Here is a 22,009-nt window from a genome sequence, read left to right as displayed (position 1 = left end):
TGAATCCTCAGGACTCTGTTTCAAAGTGGGACCCCAATAAGCATTGCACCCACATGGAGATACTGAGGCCATATTGAAGGACTGACTCAGATGGCAGAGATCACAGGGTAGTCCAAAGCCATCCTTAATGCTAATATCCAAGAAAGATTAAACATAGCACCTTACTACCTGGAGAAGGTGGTGGAAGCACAGATGTCTACTCTTTTTCCTCTACCAGAAAAGCCTTCAGATCAGTCTATGCATCCAACTGGAATGTACATTGGCTTTCAGGCCTGAGACCATTTGGAAATAATGATAAAAAGTGGCTTCTGAGAGCTTAGATCCAATAATAAGAATGAGGCTAGAGTCTGACTTCACCATATTATTTTTTGTTCTGCTGACAGCTCCTTTAACCTTTCTAACTAATCCCCTCAAATGGCTTTGCATAGTTATGAAACATTACATAGTGCAAAATAACAGATATTAGAGAAAAAATTCAAGATTATAAACAGATGTTGTTTGGTTCATGATTACAACTAAAATCCTCAATTCTCAACTTCAACTTAGAAATTAATTTCTGTGATTGCTTTTTCTATCTCTTTTACTCATCTCTGAGAAAATATTTAGCTTTCAATTTGTAGATAATGGCATAATTAAGGTTTCAAATCATCTCAATGCAAATAAGTATGTTACAAGGTACAGTTTAAAAAACAGTTGAATTGTACGTTCATCAAGTCCTATAGTTGATTATGGGGAAATTTTCATTCTATATCACAATTATTTCTTCATTTGTGGTATTCTCTGAAAAGGTGAAGATATAGGGAAGATTACTATTTGGTGCAAAATTATAAAAATATTCTTTATCTGAGTTATAATTTCAGTAGCGAAAGAAAATGATGTATAGACATACTCATGTTAAAATTCATCTTCAAATTCTTAATTGGATCAAAAAGATCCCACTAATTCAGATGTGTTTTAAGAATCCAGCAGGGAAAAAATTTCTTCTAACAAAAATGAGAGAAAAATGTTTCTTCTTTTCCAGCACTGATGCTGCATGAACAAAAGATTTTGAATGCGCAGGTTCAAAATACGTAATTTCTAAGAAAACAATTTTGTTAAGGGACCAGTAATTAAATAAAAACATGCATTTTCCCATTATGAAGGGCAATTTTGAATGATTGCAATGAAAGTTAAATATGCATCTGAGTTTTGCAAAGAATTCAATGGTTAAAGCGTGCCTTTCCCTTACCTGTCAGACACAGTGACCACTGTAATACTATCATTTTGCAGATTCATCAGTTTTAGTGCTTTTTTTTTGTATGATTTTGCTGCATCAAATTGAAGTTGTGGTGTCTGCACAGTGTCCCAGATAACCAAATTCCCCACAGAAGTAGCACTGAGTACTTGTGAAGCGGTAAGATGAAAAACGGATTGACTGTAGAGTCCCACAATCTTGTTAAATGTCTGTGGAAGGAAAGCTTAGTAAGAAGTCTCTCAACACCAGGTTAAAGTCCAACAGGTTTATTTGGTAGCAAATACCATAAGCTTTCGGAGCGATGCCCCTTCGTCAGATGGAGTAGTTATCTGTTCTCCAACAGTACACAGACACAGAAATCAAGTTACAGAATACTAATTAGAATGCAAATTGACAGTGCAATGCATTCTAATTTGCATTTGTGCCGCTCATTGGTCCAACTAGACCATTCGTGTGTATCCCTCCATTCCCAGACTGCTCATGTGACTATCCAGGTAATTCTTACTATTTGCATTTGCATTCTAATTAGTATTCTGTAACTTGATTTCTGTGTCTGTGTACTGTTGGAGAACAGATAACTACTCCATCTGACGAAGGGGCATCGCTCCGAAAGCTTATGGTATTTGCTACCAAATAAACCTGTTGGACTTTAACCTGATGTTGTGAGACTTCTTACTGTGTTTACCCCAGTCCAATGCCGGCATCTCCACATAAGGAAAGCTTAAGCAGTTAACCATTTGGCTGTAAACAGGCAAACGCCAATCACCTCGCTGCAATTCTGAAGAAACATTGTTTATTTTCAGTGAGTAGGAAGTTTGAGAACAGCTGCTTAATAGTTATTAACATAGTCTATGTTATTCCTGTTTTTCTATTTTCAACCCCTTCAACTATCAGGCTGCAAGCCTGCTCTAAGGCAAGTCATGCTACTCAGCTCCTATCAGCATGCTGCTGAGAGAGACTGCTCTCTCCTCTGATTTTCTTTCCCACTGTTGGAAGAGATCAGACCTTTAGTTATGCACTTGGTTTGAATCAGGAACTAAAGAAAGTAAGGCATGACTGTCCCCTCCATGCCATGATGTGGAGATGCCGGCGTTGGACTGGGGTGAACACAGTAAGAGTTTTAACAACACCAGGTTAAAGTCCAACAGGTTTATTTGGTAGCAAATGCCATTAGCTTTCGGAGCGCTGCCCCTTCGTCAGATGGAGTGGATATCTGTCTCAAACAGGGCACACAGAGACACAAAATCAAGTTACAGAATACTGATTAGAATGCGAATCTCTACAACCAACCAGGTCTTAAAGATACAGACAATGTGAGTGGAGGGACCATGCCATGCAGCAGTCACACACTGACATTCAACACCACCACACTACTTCTCAACATTGTTTTTAAGATATTTATAACTTGTGAATAAATGAGTTAATTGATGTATCATTAAATGCTTTGGTTTTGATTCTGTTTCAAATGTCTGCTGCTCTATAGAAAAAAGGAAATCCTCTCAGCTTTAGTTTCATCTGAGGCTTGTTAATTTAAAAAATGTAAATAACTTTCAAAAATGCTACATAATGTGGAAAATATTGAGTATTTCGGAAACAAAAATGCTCCATTATTAAATTAATGATCTTACTAATTCGATCTACATACATTATATGTGTAGTTTATTTCATGTTTCAGTGTATCACTTTAAATAGTAATGTGTCATCAATACTTACTTCATCTGTAAGGATTGGTGATGCAAATTCCAACTGGTTATTTTTCTAAAAGGAATGCAATACAGACATAAATTAATGAATACATTACTATTAAAATTGCAGTACATATCTGCATATTAATATTAAGCTTGTCTTAAAAATTAGTATAACTTTCCTGTAAAAATAAATGCCATTTCCCAATGCTCCTTAGTTTGCCCTTTCCACTGCAGTTCTTTTTTCAAAATATCGATAGATGCAGCAAATTGCCTTTATGTCATTGTTGAGTTTCTGATTGCTGGTTATTACGGATTTTAATAGCGAACTGTGCAATCAGGACCGCTTCAACAAGCAGGAACGGCCTTTTGGGTAATTAACTGTTTCTCCATATCTATTTTCCTTTCTCAAACAAAGGCAGGTTGTTATTATAATGTAACAAGTTGACATAAGTTGCTCCATTTTAAACGTGAACACAGGAATTTATAAACCGGAGCAGTAAAATTCAGGATAGAATGTATGGCTTTAAATAAGCGCTAAAGTATGCCTGCAGGCTCTGTTCCAATTATGTGTTGTTGTCTAATAACCCCGCCTCAACTGAAGATTACATTTGTTCTTAAGTCCCCATTTCCAATGAAAATCAAATAGAGTATTAAAAAAAGAAAATCAGTAATTTCTTTCAGTATTCTCTGTCCTGGAGCTGGAATGTACAAAAAGTTACAAATGTCCTTAATTAACCTCAGTTTATGAGCGGGGACAATTGCCTGGATTTACCTATTTAGAGCCTTTCCCATACAGAGCATTTAGGTAATGATTTTAAGAGACAGGGAATATCAGATTACCTATATGCTGCATGAGAAAGATTTGAACAGATCTGGATTTATATTAGTATAAAACTAAAAATTTTAAAACGAAAATGCCCAGAGAAGATACCAAAGTCAATCATGCAAATTTCAACTGCTTGATAAATCCTTTATGAATAAAGATCACATTTTAAAGAAATGAAATTACTGTGTTGTATATTACTTACATAACAAATATCAGTGAATTAGACATGTTAGACCCAAGTTTCAAGTTTTGGACAGAACTGGAGTTTTCCCCCCCTAAACAAAACTGTGTCATGACGGCGAGAATAATGGAGAGATCTGCACCAGGCTGTCAGGCACTCCACACCGCTATCCTCCCACACAGTCATTTTTTTGGAGAGTGGCGAGTTTTGCGCTGGTACTGGAGAGGGCAGGGCCTAAACACAATGATCAGCCTATCTTCAGAGTGCTCTGGCACCGTTCTGCAAGGGCACTCTGATCTCACAGTGCACTGGGAGACCCCCTCCCACACCCCAATGGACATCAGGACCTCCCCCCACAATCAGCGGCATGTTCCCCCTTTCCCCCGACACAGGTCACCTGCATCGGGGCATCAAAGAACAAAGAACAGTACAGCACAGGAAACAGGCCCTTCGGCCCTCCAAGCCTGTGCCGCTCATTGGTCCAACTAGACCATTCGTGTGTATCCCTCCATTCCCAGACTGCTCATGTGACTATCCAGGTCATTCTTAAACGATGCCAGCGTGTTTGTCTCCACCACCCTACTTGGCAGCGCATTCCAGGCGCCCACCACTCTGTGTAAAAAACGTCCCTCTGATATGAGTTATACCTCGTCACTCTCACCTTGAGCCCGTGACCCCTCGTGATCGTCACCTCCGACCTGCGAAAAAGCTTCCCACTGTTCACCCTATCTATACCCTTCATAATTTTGTACACCTCTAATAGGTCTCCCCTCATTCTCCGTCTTTCCAGGGAAAACAAGCCCAGTTTACCCAATCTCTCCTCATAGCTAAGACCCTCCGTACCAGGCAACATCCTGGTAAACCTTCTCTGCACTCTCTCTAACGCCTCCACGTCCTTCTGGTAGTGCGGCGACCAGAACTGGACGCAGTACTCCAAATGTGGCCTAACCAGCGTTCTATACAGCTGCAACATCAGACTCCAGCTTTTATATTCTATACCCCATCCTATAAAGGCAAGCATGCCATATGCCTTCTTCACCACCTGTGCTGCCACCTTCAAGGATTTGTGGACTTGCACACCTAGGTCCCTCTGTGTTTCTATACTCTTGATGGCTCTGCCATTTATTGTATAACTCCCCCCCCCCCCCCCCCTACATTCGTTCTTCCAAAATGCATCACTTCGCATTTATCTGGATTAAATTCCATCTGCCATTTCTCCGCCCAATTTTCCAGCCTATCTATATCCTGCTGTATTGTCCGACAATGTTCATCGCTATCCACAAGTCCAGCCATCTTCGTGTCATCCGCAAACTTGCTGATAACACCAGTTACATCTTCTTCCAAATCATTTATATATATCACAAATAGCAGAGGTCCCAGTACAGAGCCCTGCGGAACACCACTGGTCACAGACCTCCAGCTGGAAAAAGACCCTTCGACTGTTACCCTCTGTCTCCTGTGGCCAAGCCAGTTTTCTACCCATCTAGCCACCTCTCCTTGTATCCCATGAGCCATAACCTTCTTAACCAACCTGCCATGAGGGACTTTGTCAAATGCCTTACTGAAATCCATGTAGACGACATCCACGGCCCTTCCTTCGTCAACCATTTTTGTCACTTCCTCAAAAAACGTCACCAAATTTGTAAGGCACGACCTCCCTCTTACAAAACCATGCTGTCTGTCACTAATGAGATTGTTCCGTTCTAAATGCACATACATCCTGTCTCTAAGAATCCTCTCCAACAACTTCCCTACCACGGACGTCAAGCTCACCGACCTATAATTTCCTGGGTTATCCCCGCTACCCTTCTTAAACAACGGGACCACATTCGCAATCCTCCAATCCTCAGGGACCTCACCTGTGTCCAAAGAAGCGACAAAGATTTCGGTCAGAGGCCCAGCAATTACATCTCTTGTCTCCCTGAGCAGTCTAGGATAGATGCCATCAGGCCCTGGGGATTTGTCAGTTTTAATGTTACCTAAAAAACCTAACACTTCCTCCCTTGTAATGGAGATTCTCTCTAACGGGTCAACACCTCCCTCTGAGACAATCCCAGAAAACAAGTCCCTCTCCTTTGTGAATACCGATGCAAAGTATTCATTTAGGATCTCCCCTATTCCCTTGGGTTCTAAGCATAATTCCCCTCCTTTGTCCCTGAGAGGTCCGACTTTTTCTCTGACAACTCTTTTTGTTCCTAATATATGAATAAAATGCCTTCGGATTCTCCTTAAGAACATTTCGTGATCTCTTTTTGCCCTTCTAACTCCCCGTTTGAGTTCTTTCCTACTCTCTCTGTATTCCTCCAGAGCTCCATCGGTTTTCAGTTGCCTGGACCTAACGTACGCCTCTCTTTTCGTTTTGATCAGATCCTCAATTTCCCTGGTTATCCACGGCTCTCGAATCCTACCTTTCCTATCCTTCCTTTTTACAGGCACATGCCTATCCTGCAGCTTTATCAACTGTTCCTTAAAAGACTCCCACATGCCAGACGTGGACTTACCCCCGAACAGCCTCTCCCAATCAACGACCACCAATTCCTGCCTAATCCGGCTATAGTTAGCCTTCCCCCAATTTAGCACCCTACCCATCAGGACCTTTCCAATCAGTCCCTCTGCCTGGCAACATGCACCCCCATCATGACCCCCCCCCCCCCCCCGCCACTCTCATGTTCGACCCCTCCATGATCCACTTCATGATCCATTTCCCCCCGCCCGTCAAAGCCCACACCCAGACCCCATCTCCCCCAGGCACATTAACAGTGCCCCACTGGCACTTCCAGGGTGCCTGTGACCACTTGGGGATCCTGGTAGGCAATGCCAGAGTGTCCGGAGGGCAATGCCCAATGGGCACTGTCCGGGCATGCTCTCAACCACCCAGGACTTCAGTGGCTTCTGAGCACCGCCCCCACCACCCCCTTCTCCCCACCCCGGCGTAACCATCACGCCAGGCCTCCGCTAGTGGAGACTAGTAGTGATTCTCGCTGTTAATGTGCTGCATCCGAAAGCCAGAAGACTCCATGTGCTGGGTTTCGAACAGGCTAAGCATATTTAAATGTTATTTTAAATATGCTAATCGGACTTGTGCCTTTTCTGGGCACGATCTTGTTCGTGCCATTAGGATGATCGCAAACCAAATCGCGCCAGGTATGAAACCAATTTTTAAGACTCGCACGCTACTTTCCAGGATTGGCATGCTTTGCAACAGGCACGGAGAGGTCGAAAAATTGCCCCCATCATCTGAAATCTTTCTCCAAATGTCATCACTTATTTGTAGCCATCTTCTAATATTTGCCAAGCAAAATTTTAAAAAAGACATTTGAAGTAAATGACTGGGTCACAGCCCGCTAATATGCAATAAAACTCACCCATGTATAGAATACAACTTCAGTTTTACTGTTGCTGAGCAGCTCAGTATTATCCTCAGGATTAAATAGTACAAAAGTCTAGAAAAATAAAACAGGGTAACTTAAGAGAAACTATCAAGCTACTTTTCCACTTGTTACAGTCCATCTAAGTGAATGTCTGACAAATTACCTTAGATTAAAATGAATTAAAAAATCTTCATTCCTGATTGCTGAATAATTATGAACATAAACTACAGTTACACAAAAATGTTTTTTTTACACAGATTTCAGCTCTTATGTTTAGCAGTCACTTTCTGAAAATCCTCTTTATTGTAAATTCATACAAATCATAGAAACCCTACAATGCAGAAGGAGGCCATTCGGTCCATCGTGTCGGCACCAACAACAATCCCACCCATGCCCAATCCTCATAATCCCACCTATTTACCCCACTAATCCCTCTAATTTACGCATCACGGGACACTAAGGGGCAATTTAGCATGACCAATCTACCTAACCCACACTTCTCTGGACTGTGGGAGGAAACCGGAACGCCCGGAGGAAACCCACGCAGACACGGGGAGAATGTGCAAACTCCGCACAGACAGTGACCCTTGCTGGGAATCGAACTCGGGTCCCTGGAGCTATGAGACAGCAGCGCTAACCACTGTGCCGCCCTAGAAGATCATTAGAATATGAATAGAATTAGAAGATCAATGCAAGAATAAAGATTTTACATTTTCAAAACTGTTTCCATTAGAATTAATTTTTGATCAGCAATTACGTAACACCAACGCTGTACTCATATTCACTGTGAAGCATTAGCAAGTAGATACAGCTAAATTTATGACAAACAGGTCACTTTCATAGAATAAATTAAGTACATTATAACAACACAGCATTAAAATGAGTTTGGTAAATATGCTTCATGAGAATAGCTATAACAGAATTAAGCCTTTTAAACATTTGATTATGTGGCAAATATATTTATGCAGAAAAATCTATTAATTTGATTTTTTTTAAGGGCCATATAACACCAAATGTAAAATTATGATCATTTTGCAACAAAATATATTTATATGTTAAAAAATTACTTTTGCACAAGTTTCCTGTCAACACTTTTCCCATTACAAATTCTTATGTCCACACTTATAATGGAAATGACCTATGTAAACTTGCTGCACTGTAATTCCACTCTCCCCTAAACAGAGGCACAGAAGGAGAGCCTAATTAAGCTGTGGCAGGTTTCATTATAAATGTTGCATAAGAGTTTATAATGAAAATACATACATAAGAACAGATTATATAACTTAAAATTGGAACTGAACTATATTTGCACATCTGTTCCAATTATCCCCAGCTAGATAACTTCATTTCATGTGCCGGCAGCATTCGCTGTTAACCCAATAGGGGAGTTTTAACATGGGTGAGTGGGTGGGATTGAACAAGTGGGTGGTATTGGGTGGGGGTGCGGATCTAAAGGATAAAAATTCCAAGTGTGTCAGGCAGCCAGCTCCAGAACCATCAAATTATAGGTTTTATGGAGGTGAGACAAGGGACAACCTGACCCCAGGAGGCGCTCCAGCAGGCAGGTTGGCATTTTAGTTATATTAATGAAGCTAGAATCCTCAGATACAAGCTGCTTCATGGGTTTAACCAGGGCTAGTCCAGTTTTCTGGGCATTTTCTAAGTTCACCATTATCAGATCAGACCACCACCTTCCCCCCACCCTCCCCTAAATAGAGGCATAGCAGACACGCATGCTAGAATTACCACAGATTAAGTGATCATACAAATCATCAATGTTAGAACATAGAAAAAATACAGCACAAACAGGCCCTTCGGCCCACAAGTTGCGCCAGTCATGTCCCTACCTACCTAGGCTTATATATAGGCTTACCTATAACCCTCAATCCTATTAAGTCCCATGTTGCTGGATCTTCATTGTTGCTGGATCTCCAATCTGCATCAAATGGCTGACATGTATCAAAAGTCTCTGCACCCTGAAGCAACTCATTTTAATGTGAATTGCTTTGACATATTTTTATGCTTAAATTGTCAGCTGTGACTGAGTTGATAGCATTCTCGCCTCTTGTGTTCAGAAGGTTGTGGTTTCAAGTCTCACTTCATATACTCGGGCACAAAAATCTAGACAGACATTTCTATGCAGTACTGAGGAAGTGCCTTAGTGTACTGTTGGAGTTGTCATCTTTGAGATGAGATACTAAACCAAGGTCCCTTCTGCCCTTTCAAATGTAAAAGACCTCTCAGCACTATTTTGAGGAACAGCAGGAGAGTTCTCCTCAGACCCGGCCAATATTTATCCCTCAACCAACATCACTCAGCTCATTGTCTCACTGCTGTTTGTGGAACTTGGGTGTGGGAAAATTGACTGCCATGTATCCTACATTACATCAGGGACAATACTTCAAAAGTACCTGTTGGTTGCAAACCACTTTAGAAAGCCTACAGCCATGAAAGGCATTATATGGAAGTCTTCCTTTTCCTTTTTGGATTAGAAACGATGCTTGTATTTAAGGATGAGATTTCTACAGGAGCTGCCTGATCTCCCATCTTAATATTGGTGGAAGATTTGCAGAAAACCGGGAGAAACAATGTAGCATTTTTAAATGGCAGCCAAATGTGACATGAGAGTTTTATGTGTGCTATACGTTCCAAATGGTATTCAACTTACTAATTTTAAATATCTTAACTGAAGCAAAAAAATTATGATAATATTTCAGTTATGTACCTGAAGGCTAAAGGCAGGACTCAGGTCCACAGAACAAACTGGCCCTTTAACTTCTGAAGTCCAGTCCCAGATGGACACCCGCTATCAAAAAGTACAAAATTAAGGTTTCAGACACAATGAAATGAACATTTAATGAGGTACAGATAATTAATAACTTAATGGCGCTAAAATTTTATATCTTGGTTTGAATTTCTCCAATCAGATTTTTACCCCTTTCAAAGCGTGAAAACATCTCTAAACAAAATCATAGACCAAATTCTATGTGATTGTACTCCACCTCACTCTCATTATCCAGCTCAGTGGAATCATCATCTCATGGTTGTCTCCATAACTATCCAATTAGAACCACTGATTCTCCCATAAGGGCTTCTATTCTCAGCCTTGTTCTATACTGTCTCGCAAGGATTTCTTTTTGCATCTCTCCTCTTCCTTAGCAACCATTCAATGCTGAATCCAAGTAGACAATCTTCTTACCCAAGATCAGATACTGAGTATTAATAAGCTATTCAACACAGTCACTTCAAAAGGAATACATCCAGATGAACCAGTTTATCCTTAAGGGGCAAGAGCTCTACTCGCCAATTACTAGCCACGGATGACTAAAGAGATATGGGACAAGGTAAAACTTGAAGAAAAAGCATTAAAAATGCAAAAATATAGTACAGCTCCTGGTAAATGGGAGAGATACAAAGAAGAGTGACAAAAATAGTAATAGTTACAAACAGTGTGTATAAGAAGAAACTTGCAAGAGATACAAAAATTAACACAAAAATCTCTGCAACTGTATTAGAAAAATATGTGAGTGCTGAAGAGAAATGTGGGCCTCTTAAAAACTGAGAAGAGTGAAATTATAAATGAAAATACGAAAGTGACCGACATGTTTATTTGTGATGGTAAAAATAATATAAAGCAAAGAAAGAAGGTAGCAAATTAACAGTAATAAAGAAAGTAATGGCACTGAGGCCTGACAAATCATAGAAATCATAGAAACCCTACAGTACAGAAGAGGCCATTCGGCCCATCGAGTCTGCACCGACCACAATCCCACCCAGGCCCTACCCCCATATCCCTACATATTTTACCCGCTAATCCCTCCAACCTACTCATCTCAGGACACTAAAGGGCAATTTTAGCATGGCCAATCAACCAAACCCGCACATCTTTGGACGGTGGGAGGAAACCGGACCACCCGGAGGAAACCCACGCAGACATGAGGAGAATGTGTAAACTCCACACACCAAGCCGGGAATCGAACCCAGGTCCCCGGAGCTGTGAAGCAGCAGTGCTAACCACTGTGCTACCGTGCCGCCCTCTCTCCAGGACCAGGACCAATGATTTTCATCCCAGGGCTTTAAGGGGAAGCAGTGAGAACATTGCAGATGCCTTACTATGACCTTACAAAGTTCTATTGATGCATGAACAATTCCTTTAGATTGGAAATTTCACTTCACATTACTGATTAAGAAAGGTGCGAAAGGGAAAGCAGGGAATTATAAACCGGTTAGTTTAACATCTGTTGTTGGGAAATTACTGGAGTATACAATAATAAAAGATGGAGCGACTGAACATCTTGAAAATTTTCAGCTGATCAGAGAGAGCTGTGGAGGGTAGATAGATCATGAACAAGTTGATGAATTTTCTTGAAGAGGTGACTAAAGTAAAAGACAGGAGAATGTCAATGAATGCTATTTATATAGACTTCCAGAGGCATTCAATTAAATTCCTCAGAAGAAAATTTGGCTAAAGCTCATGAAATTGAGGGCAAATTGTTGACATGCTCAGGAGATGGCTGCACAGCAGGGCACATGTAATGGGGATAATGAGCTGTTAATTTAATCGGCAGGATGTGATATTAAGGGGATCTGATAAGGTAGCTAGAAAGGAACTATTTCCATTGGTTGGAGATTCTAAACCTAGGGGACATAGTCTGAAAGTTTGAGGCTGGCCCTTCAGGAGTAAAATTAAGAAACATTTCCACATGCAAAAGTTAACAGAATTTTAAAACTTTCTTCCTCAAACAGCAGTTGATAATTGTTAAATTGTTAATTTTAAATTTGAGATTGATAGGTCTGCATTAAACAAAGATATTAAGTGATATGGAACAAAAGGTATGCATATTGCATTAGGTTGCAGATCAATGAGGTGGTGGAGGCTACCTCGCTGAATATGTTTAAAGCGCGGATGGATGGATTCCTGATCGGTAAGGGAATTAAGGGTTATGGGGATCAGGCGGGTAAGTGGTACTGATCCACGTCAGATCAGCCATGATCTTATTGAATGGCGGGGCAGGCTCGAGGGGCTAGATGGCCTACTCCTGCTCCTATTTCTTATGTTCTTATGTTCTTAATGATGATCCCATGGAATGGGAGAACAGATTGAGGGGGCTAAAAGACCAACACCTGTACATACGTTCCTATGCAAACTGTCCTCAAACACTCCTCAAAAAGTGTGTACTTTCTGGCAGAGGCCACAAGATAACAACCCCAGGTTGACTTTTCCTCTCTTACAACCTTAATATTTTAAGACCCTTATTACTACCATGACCGTGAAATTCTGTTTCCCGTCTTTGAATTAGCGAGCTTTAACATTCCAGCTTGACTCATGAAGGTTGTGATTTCCATCATTTTTAGTTTTACCGTGTCTCTTTGAAAAAATATGACAAAAAAGGAAGGAGTTGCAAAAGGATAATACAAGACTAGATTTTTTTTAACTGGCAGTTTACACAGGATGGATAATTCTCAATCAAGAGTTAATTAATTAAAATATATTCAAAAGAGGTAAAGCTAAAGGAAAATCATAATCCTTTGTGCACCTGAACTGCTCCTGTGCCAACTGTTGCTAGGTACTTCGCATCTTCAGTCATAGCCATGGCACCAACTCCACCCTCTGGGTGACAGTCAAAGAGTGTTTGTACAGGTATACTGCAACCCAAAATAGCAAATATACAGCGATTACAAAGTCCAACATTTAAATCTATAAAAACAATAAATACACATCCAAATTCAGTAACTGTATCTGATATGCAACATACCATCTACCTTTATGAATATGCAAAAAATATATACTTTTAAAACAAATATTGACTCAGCAACATGAAGGACATTACAGTAACTTCATTGCAGTGTTAATGTAAGCCTTACTTGTGACTAATAAATTAGCTTTACTTTAACGCTGGAAATGGAACCCAGCATTGGTATAAAGCACCCCCTTGTGAGGTAAATGTGGTTAGTTACAGAGTAAAGCTTCTGCTAGTTTACGCTAAAAAGCCTGGGCATAAACTCAAAAGAGGCCTGTGTCTGTGTGATTTTTTTCCCCCTATTTTTCACACTTATCTTGTGGTCTTTCTGAGATTGCTGTGCTCAGCCTCCTTTTGGGCTGTAGAAAAATACTGACAAAAAACAAGATTGACATCATTCAAATTAATGGGTGTAATTTTCCCAAATAATGATTTAGTGTCTTAAAGATGAGAAAACTGGAGAGATCCTCGCCACTCTGTCCAGCACAGACCGGACTGCAATTGTCCCTCGGGGAAAGGACGCCCTCATCTCATAGTGCATTCTCTCCCCACATGGACATTGCATCCCCAACGTATTGGAGGCATGTTTTCCCCATCCCCTCCCCGACATGGATAGCCAGCATTGAGCCCATCCCAAAGGGTCCCCCTCATGACTGCCAGCATGCACACTCTTCATGGTCCCCAACCTGCCCTCCCTCCCTGGCCCCTCCTTCATGCTGTACCCTTTCACAAATGCCCCCAGCATAGCCCCCCCTTCATATTCCCCCCTTCATAATGTCCCCTTCAAAGCCCCCTCCGCATAGCCTCCAATCAGGCCTCACCCCTTGGCATTGCCCCAGCACACTGGCAGTGCCTACCTGGCAGTGCTCACCTGGCAGTGCTCACCATGCTGTCACCAACTAGTTTAAGGCTACCAGAAAATAGCTTTGTGAAAGAATTCTATTACATTTTTGAGCGCAACATTATTTTTAAAATGTTGACTCGAATACAAACTACTTGGCTCCCAGATTCCTGCCAGTAATGTTCCAAAATGATTTTTTTAATTTGCTGGCAATGCCAGCCACCCAACTCTGGTACCAAAAATGTCCCTACAAGCATGGAGGAAAAGAGAAAGGAGAATTACCCTGAGGTACTCTCAGACATCAGTTCAGTTACAGTGCAAAATTATCAGAGGCCTGGAAAGATGTTTCTTGTCCTCTTAAACACAGGGGATGTGTGGAAATGAAAAGTAATGAAAAGGAAACAAAATTAAAATACTTTGAAAGCTGTAATTTAAAATAATAACTTCTAAAAAATACACCTTTATCACAGGGATAGATAGAATTAATTTAATAATTAATCATCATTCACTCAAACTTACCCAGAGAAAGTGTCCCATACAATAACTAGACTCTCAGAGCTTTGATCTGCTGTTGCCACCCATCTCCTATTCCCACTCACAGCTATACATGAAAGTGGACTACAATGACCCTAGAGAACAAATTATATTTTATTACACAAGACACAAAAAACTGGGGTATAAAATAATCAAGTGATTTTAAATTTACGGTGCTACTCAGATATTTATTTTTTTCAATTAATTAATGGAATTTGGGTGTCGCTGGCAAGGCCAAAATTTATTGTCCATCCTTCTACAATTGAGTGGCTTGTTAGGCCATTTCAGAGGACATTTAAACATTGCTATGGGCCAGGAGTCATATATTGACCAGACTCAATAAAGTGGGCTGATTTCCTTCCCAAAGGACATCAGTAAACTAGATGGGTTTTTGTGACAATCTGGTAGTTTCATATTTGTTCCAGATTCATTTAATTAATTGAGTTTATATTCCCTAGCTGCTGTGGTGGGATTTGATTCAAGTCTTCAGATCATCAGTCCAAACCTCTGGATTCATAGTCCAGTAAACATAACTACTATGGTGCTAAACCAATTATTATTAATGTAGAATAATATACATAATAATGTGGTCAATATCAAAACTCGGTTGAAATTACCTAAATATTGAATGCTATTACCATCTTACCTTCTATGTTCATAAATTATTTTCTAAAAAATAGTTAAGAGAAAGTAGGAGCATTCATGGATGAAAGGAGTCCAATTGTGGAGGGGGAAGATAAGCTAAAGTGGTTAGCACTGCTGTCTCACAGCGCCAGGGACCCAGGTTCAATTCCGGCCTGGGTGACTGTCTGTGTGGAGTTTGCACATTCTCCCCATGTCTGCGCGGGGTTCCTCTAGGTGCTCCTGTTTCCTCCCACAGTCAAAGATGTGCAGGTTAGGTTGATTGGCCATGCTAAATTACCCCTTAGTGTCCCAATATGTGTAGGTGGGTTAACGGGGCAAATACACGGGGTTACAGAGATAGGGCCTGGTAAGATGCTCTGTCAGAGAGTCAGTGCAGACTCAATGGGCTGAATGGACTCCTTCTGCACTGTAGGATTCTACGATAAAGATATTAAACAAATGATTTTCATGGATTTTTACAAATGATAGTTGAGATGAGAATACAAGTGTACTTGAGGAAAAACAACTAAGAACAAGCTATAGCAAAGGATTTTTTGAACATTTCAGCAGAATTTATGGTGGTTAAGTCATTAGACTCAGTTAGCATGTAACCAAGGTTGTTGAAACACAGCAAAGAAGAATAGCAAAACCTTTTCATTAAATCCTCTAAATATGCAAAAGAATATGATAGGATGAGGGATGAATTGGCTAAGGTAGACTGGGAGAGCAGGCTGGCAGGTAGGATAGCTGAGGAACAGTGGAGGATTTTTAAGGAGATCCTTTTCAGTTCTCAGCAAAAATATATTCCAGCAAAAAACAAGGATTGTAAGAAAAGGGAGAACCAGCCGTGGATAACGAAGGAAATAAAGGAGAGTATTAAAATAAAAACAGCTGCGTACAGAGTGGCCAAAAATAGTGGAGAAACAAGTGATTGGGAAAAATTTAAGAAACAACAAAGAGAGACTAAGAAAGCGATAAAGAAAGGAAGGATAGACTATGAAGCTAGGCTAGCAATTAATATAAAAAATGATAGTAAAAGTTTTTATAAATATATAAAAAGGAATAGAGTGGCTAGAGTGAATGTTGGACCCTTGGAGGACGAGAGGGGGGAGTTAATAGTGGGAAATGAGGATATGGCTGAGTCTTTAAATAAGTTTTTTGTGTCGGTCTTCACGGTGGAGGACACAAATAGTTTGCCAAATATTAACGATAGAGGGTTGGCAGCAGGAGAAATACTTAATACAATTAATGTTACCAGAGAGGCAGTGCTGGGTAGACTAATGGGACTGAAGGTGGATAAGTCCCCGGGTCCGGATGGAATGCATCCCAGGGTATTGAAAGAAATGTCAGAGGTAATAGTGGATGCGTTAGTGATTATTTATCAAAACTCGTTGCATTCTGGGGTAGTGCCGGTTGATTGGAAAACGGCTAATGTTACGCCGCTGTTTAAAAAAGGAAGGAGACAAAAGGCGGGTAACTATAGGCCGGTCAGCTTAACGTCTGTAGTAGGGAAAATGCTGGAATCCATTATTAAAGAGGAGATAGCAGGGCATCTGGATAGAAATGGTTCGATCAATCAGACACAGCATGGATTCATGAGGGGAAAGTCGTGCTTGACGAACATGTTGGATTTTTATGAAGATGTGACTAGGGCGGTTGATGGAGGAGAACCGGTGGATGCGGTGTTTTTGGATTTCCAAAAGGCGTTTGATAAGGTGCCCCATAAAAGGCTACTGAAGAAGATTAGGGCACACGGAGTTGGGGGTAGTGTGTTAAAGTGGATTGGGGACTGGCTATCCGACAGGAAGCAAAGAGTCGGAATAAATGGGTGTTTTTCTGGTTGGAGGAAGGTAACTAGTGGCGTGCCGCAGGGATCGGTACTCGGGCCGCAACTATTTACCATTTATATAGATGATCTGGAGGAGGGGACGGAGTGTAGGGTAACGAAGTTTGCAGACGACACAAAGATAAGTGGAAAAGTGAATCGTGTGGAGGACGGAGAAGATCTGCAGAGAGATTTGGACAGGCTGAGTGAGTGGGCGAGGATATGGCAAATGGAGTATAACGTTGAGAAATGCGAGGTTATACACTTTGGAGGAAATAATAACAAATGGGATTACTATCTCAATGGAAACAAATTAAAACATGCTACCGTGCAAAGGGACCTGGGGGTCCTTGTGCATGAGACGCAAAAGCCCAGTCTGCAGGTACAACAGGTGATCAAGAAGGCAAATGGGATGTTGGCCTATATTGTGAAGGGGATAGAATATAAAAGCAGGGATGTCTTGATGCACCTGTACAGGGCATTGGTGAGGCCGCAGCTGGAATACTGTGTGCAGTATTGGTCCCCTTATATGAGGAAGGATATATTGGCATTGGAGGGAGTGCAGAGAAGGTTCACCAGGTTGATACCGGAGATGAGGGGTTTGGATTATGAGGAGAGGCTGAGGAGATTGGGTTTGTACTCGTTGGAGTTTAGAAGGATGAGGGGGGATCTTATGGAGACTTATAAGATAATGTGGGGGCTGGATAGGGTGGAGGCGGAGAGATTCTTTCCACTTAGTAAGGAAGTTAAAACTAGAGGACACAGCCTCAAAATAAAGGGGGGTCGGTTTAAGACAGAGTTGAGGAGGAACTTCTTCTCCCAGAGGGTGGTGAATCTCTGGAATTCTCTGCCCACTGAGGTGGTGGAGGCTACCTCGCTGAATATGTTTAAAGCGCGGATGGATGGATTCCTGATCGGTAAGGGAATTAAGGGTTATGGGGATCAGGCGGGTAAGTGGTACTGATCCACGTCAGATCAGCCATGATCTTATTGAATGGCGGGGCAGGCTCGAGGGGCTAGATGGCCTACTCCTGCTCCTATTTCTTATGTTCTTATGTTCTTAATAGCTTAAGTTATGTTCTTGTTGAAAAAGAAGAGAAGAACAAGCTGGGTAACCATAGACCAATTCATCTAAATGAGGCTGGATTTTGTGGAGCTTGCTTCTGTGAGCAAGTTGGCACGGAGAATTGTACAGGAGGCCATGCATCAGAGTCCCAGTGGTGGGAAACCTAAGCGGTTAAGTCAGTGGTAGGAGGGTAACAAAATGGAAAATTCACCCATTAGCAGCAGGAAGCTCAATAACATGATTAATCGTCCACTTTAATATAATTTAAATATAGGCCAAGGCAAATTCATCCTGCCTCCTGAATTTAGTGAAATTCACTCACATCTCTCATGCCTTCGGTTACCCACCCAATGAAAGGTGGTGACTTACTGTGAGAGTCCCTTGGACTTCTGGGAGACTGAGTCACACGTTGCACTGGATTGTAAAAACTTACTGAGCTGATTTGGGGCAAAACCTCAGGCAGGAAATTCAGAATCCAGAAGTGCTGAGACCAGTGCAAAACTGAGTTACAGAGGGGCCAACCTAAAAGTATATCACAAATCTGAGTCTCTAAGCGGAGGACGTTTAGGAGACTGCCTGTGATGAAAAGGAGGTAGTGACAGTATGGAAATTATCTACCCTGTCTTTCTTCATCCTAAAATGCTGGAGGAGATGCGCTGGCTGGGCTGTGACATCTCAGACCTTAGTTAAACCAGTTGCTATCACCCAATGATCTTGTGTGACGGTGGAAGGGTCTTCTCCCTGGGCTTTGGAATGTCTATTTGTGCTGAAGCAACAGAAATTTGGATGCTGGAGATTTAAAATACAAAGTTTTCTGAAAAAGATATTTTCCAACTATAACATAGGCCTGACTATCCTTTAAATATAATGCCAGCTCCAGAATGGCCATCAGGTGACACGGGCTTCCTGACTTGCCTTGCCATGTGATCCTGCAGCAAGCCTGCATCACCTGTGTTTATGAGTTTGCACCACAGACCCATGCCAATCTCTGACAACTTTGGTGGATGCCACAATAGTAGGACTAAGTCCAGCCCTCGTTGTGGGCAAACTCTTAGACTGCAGAATGAGCATTTGGACATGTACAGTTTAATCAAGGCCAGTCAGCACTATTTGTCATGAGTCTTTATGTGTTTGGTATGTGGCAGGGGGATAGGAACCAGTGCAGGAAGTCAGAGGGTAGTAAAGTGGGGACAGAAACAAAAGGCAGTAAGAGGAAAAGTGGAAGGCAGAGAAACCAAAGACAAAAATCAAAAAGGGCCACAGTACAGAGACTGTGGAGAACTCAATGAATGGGTCCAGTAAGGCTAAGAGAAATAAAACAGGGTGAGTGTACAAAACATGACAGGGCAGATGGTCTGAGGTGTGTTTGCTTTAACGCAAGAAGTATGACGGGTAAGGCGGATGAACTTAAAGCTTGGATTACTACATTGAACTATGATGTTGTGGCAATTACAGAGACTTGGATGAAAGAAGGGCAGGTCTGGCATTTTAGCATTCCAGGATTCAGATGCTTCAAGCGAGATAGAGAGGGTGACAAAAGAGGTAGGGTGTTGCTTAACTGATTAGGGAGAATGTCACAGCTATACAGAGGGAGGACACTTTGGTGGGATCATGCAATGAGACCATATGGGTAGAACTCAGGAAGAGGAGTGATGCAACCAAACTGTTGGGGTTGTACTACAGACCTCCCAACAGCCAGTGAGAATTGGAGGAACAGGGTTGTTGTGATGGGCGATTTTAACTTCCCCAACATAGACTGAGATTCCTTTAGTGCAGGGACTTGGACGGGGCAGAGTTTGTTCAGTGTTCCAAGAGTGCTTCTTGAGACAATATGTAGATAGTCCAACTCGGGGTGGGATTATCTTAGACCTGGTTCTGGGAAACAAGCCCGGACAGGTGATTGATGTCTCAGTGGGGGCTCATTTTGGGAACAGTGATCACAATTCTATAAGTTTCAAGATACTTGTAGAAAAGGATAGAAGTAGCCCCAGAGTGAAAGTACTAAACTAGGGAAAGGCAAACTACGACAGTATTAGGCAGGAGCTACAGAATGTAGACTGGGGGCGGCTGTTTGAGGGTAAATCCACATCCGATATGTGGGAGTCTTTTAAAAGTCAGTTGTTAACAATTCAGGATAAGTATGTCCCTGTAAAATGAAGGATAAAAATGGCAAGATACGGGAACTCTAGATGACAAGAGAGATTGTGAGTTTAGTGAAAAAGAAGAAGGAGGCATACATAAATTTCAGGAAATTGAAAATGGTTAAGGTTCTTTATAAGGAGGAAGAGGGTAGCTAAGGAAAGGGTAGGTCCACTCAAGGACAGTGGAGAGAATGTGTGTGTGGAGCCTGTTGAGGTGAGTGAGCTCCTTAATGAGTACTTTGCATCAGTATTCACAAAGGAGAAGGATGTGGTGAGTGTAGAAAGAAAGATGTTGACATTCTAGGACATGTTGAGATAAAAAAAGAGAGGAGGTTTTGAAAAACATTAAGGTGGACAAGTCCCCTGGGCCAGATAGGGTCTGCCGCTGAATACTGAGAGAGGAGAGGGAAGAAATTGCTTAGGCCTTGGCCAAAATCTTTGTATCCTCTTTAGCCACGGATGAGGTACCAGAGCATTAGAGAGTAGCTAACATTGTTCCTCTGTTGAAGAAGGGCAGAAGAGACAATCCGGGAAATTACAGGCCTCTGAGTTTTACATCACTGGTGGGGAAATTATTGGAGAAGGCCCTGGCAGGTAGGATTAAGGAGAACCCTAAGGCGTTCTATAAATATGTGAAGAGTAAAAGGATGAGACGTGACGGAATAGGGCCGATAAAAGGTGAAGGCGGGAAAGTCTGTACGGAACCAGTAGAAATGGCAGAGGTGCTTAATGAGTATTTTGCCTCGGTTTTCACAGAGGAGAAGGACCTGGGTAGATGTACTGCAGGCGTGCGGTGGACTGAAAAGATTGAGTATGTGGACTTTAAGAAAGAGGTTGTGCTGAAATCTTTGAATGGCATCAAGATAGATAAGTCGCCGGGTCCGGATGGGATGTACCCCAGGTTACTGTGGGAGGCGAGGGAAGAGATTGCAGAGCCTCTGGCGATGATCTTTGCGTCGTCGATGGAGACGGGAGAGGTGCCGGAGGATTGTGGATGTGGTTCCTATTTTCAAGAAGGGGAATAGGGATAGCCCAGGTAATTACCGACCGGTGAGTCTAACCTCAGTGGTTGGTAAGCGGATGGAGAAGATCCTGAGGGACAGGATATATGAGCATTTAGAGAGGTTTAGTATGCTCAAGAATACTCAGCATGGCTTTGTCAAGGGCAGATCGTGCCTTACGAGCCTGGTGGAGTTCTTCGAAAATGTGACTAAACACATTGACGAAGGGAAGGCGGTAGATGTGGTTTATATGGATTTTAGCAAGGTGTTCGATAAGGTCCCCCATGCAAGGCTTCTAGAAAAAGCGAGAGGGCATGGGATCCAACGGGCTGCTGCCCGGACGATCCAGAACTGGCTTGCCCAAAGGAGGCAGAGAGTGGGTATAGATGGGTCTTTTTCTAAATGGAGGTCGGTCACCAGTGGTGGGAAATGAGCCCGGTCAGGTTGTCAAAGTTTCGGTAGGGGAACATGTGGCAAATAGTGACCACAATTCTGTTAACTTTAGGATAGTAATGGACAAGGATGAGTGCTGTCCTTCGGGCAGGATGCTAAATTGGGGGAAGGCTAACTATAGCCGGATTAGGCAGGAATTGGTGGATGTTGATTGGGAGAGGATGTTCGAGGGTAAGTCCGCGTCTGGCATGTGGGAGTCTTTTAAGGAACTATTGATAAGGCTGCAGGATAGGCATGTGCCTGTAAAAAGGAAAGATAGGAAAGGTAGGATTCAAGAGCCGTGGATAACCAGGGAAATTGAGGATCAGATTAAAATGAAAAGGGAGGCGTACGTTAAGTCCAGGCAACAGAAAACAGATGGAGCTCTGGAGGAATACAGAGAGAGTAGGAAAGAACTCAAACGGGGAGTTAGAAGGGCAAAAAGAGGTTACGAGATGTTCTTGGCAGGCAGGATTAAGGAGAATCCTAAGGCATTCTATTCTT

The 22,009-nt window shown here is 42.0% G+C and overlaps 1 protein-coding gene across 1 annotated transcript in view; it reads right to left on the bottom strand.

Annotated features, from left to right (window-relative positions):
* cfap251 (cilia and flagella associated protein 251) overlaps window positions 1-22,009 on the bottom strand; it is an 81,416-nt gene that overhangs the window by 48,436 nt on the left and 10,971 nt on the right. The window contains 6 exon segments of the mRNA XM_078227536.1: window positions 1,229-1,443; window positions 2,948-2,992; window positions 7,295-7,372; window positions 10,026-10,106; window positions 12,838-12,946; window positions 14,402-14,517. Coding sequence (XP_078083662.1) covers window positions 1,229-1,443; window positions 2,948-2,992; window positions 7,295-7,372; window positions 10,026-10,106; window positions 12,838-12,946; window positions 14,402-14,517 — 644 coding nt within the window.

Source organism: Mustelus asterias, chromosome 13, assembly GCF_964213995.1.
Source record: "Mustelus asterias chromosome 13, sMusAst1.hap1.1, whole genome shotgun sequence".
NCBI lineage: Eukaryota > Metazoa > Chordata > Chondrichthyes > Carcharhiniformes > Triakidae > Mustelus > Mustelus asterias.
The sequence above is the reverse complement of the archived record's forward strand: the minus strand, read 5'-3'. Positions and strand labels throughout refer to the sequence as shown.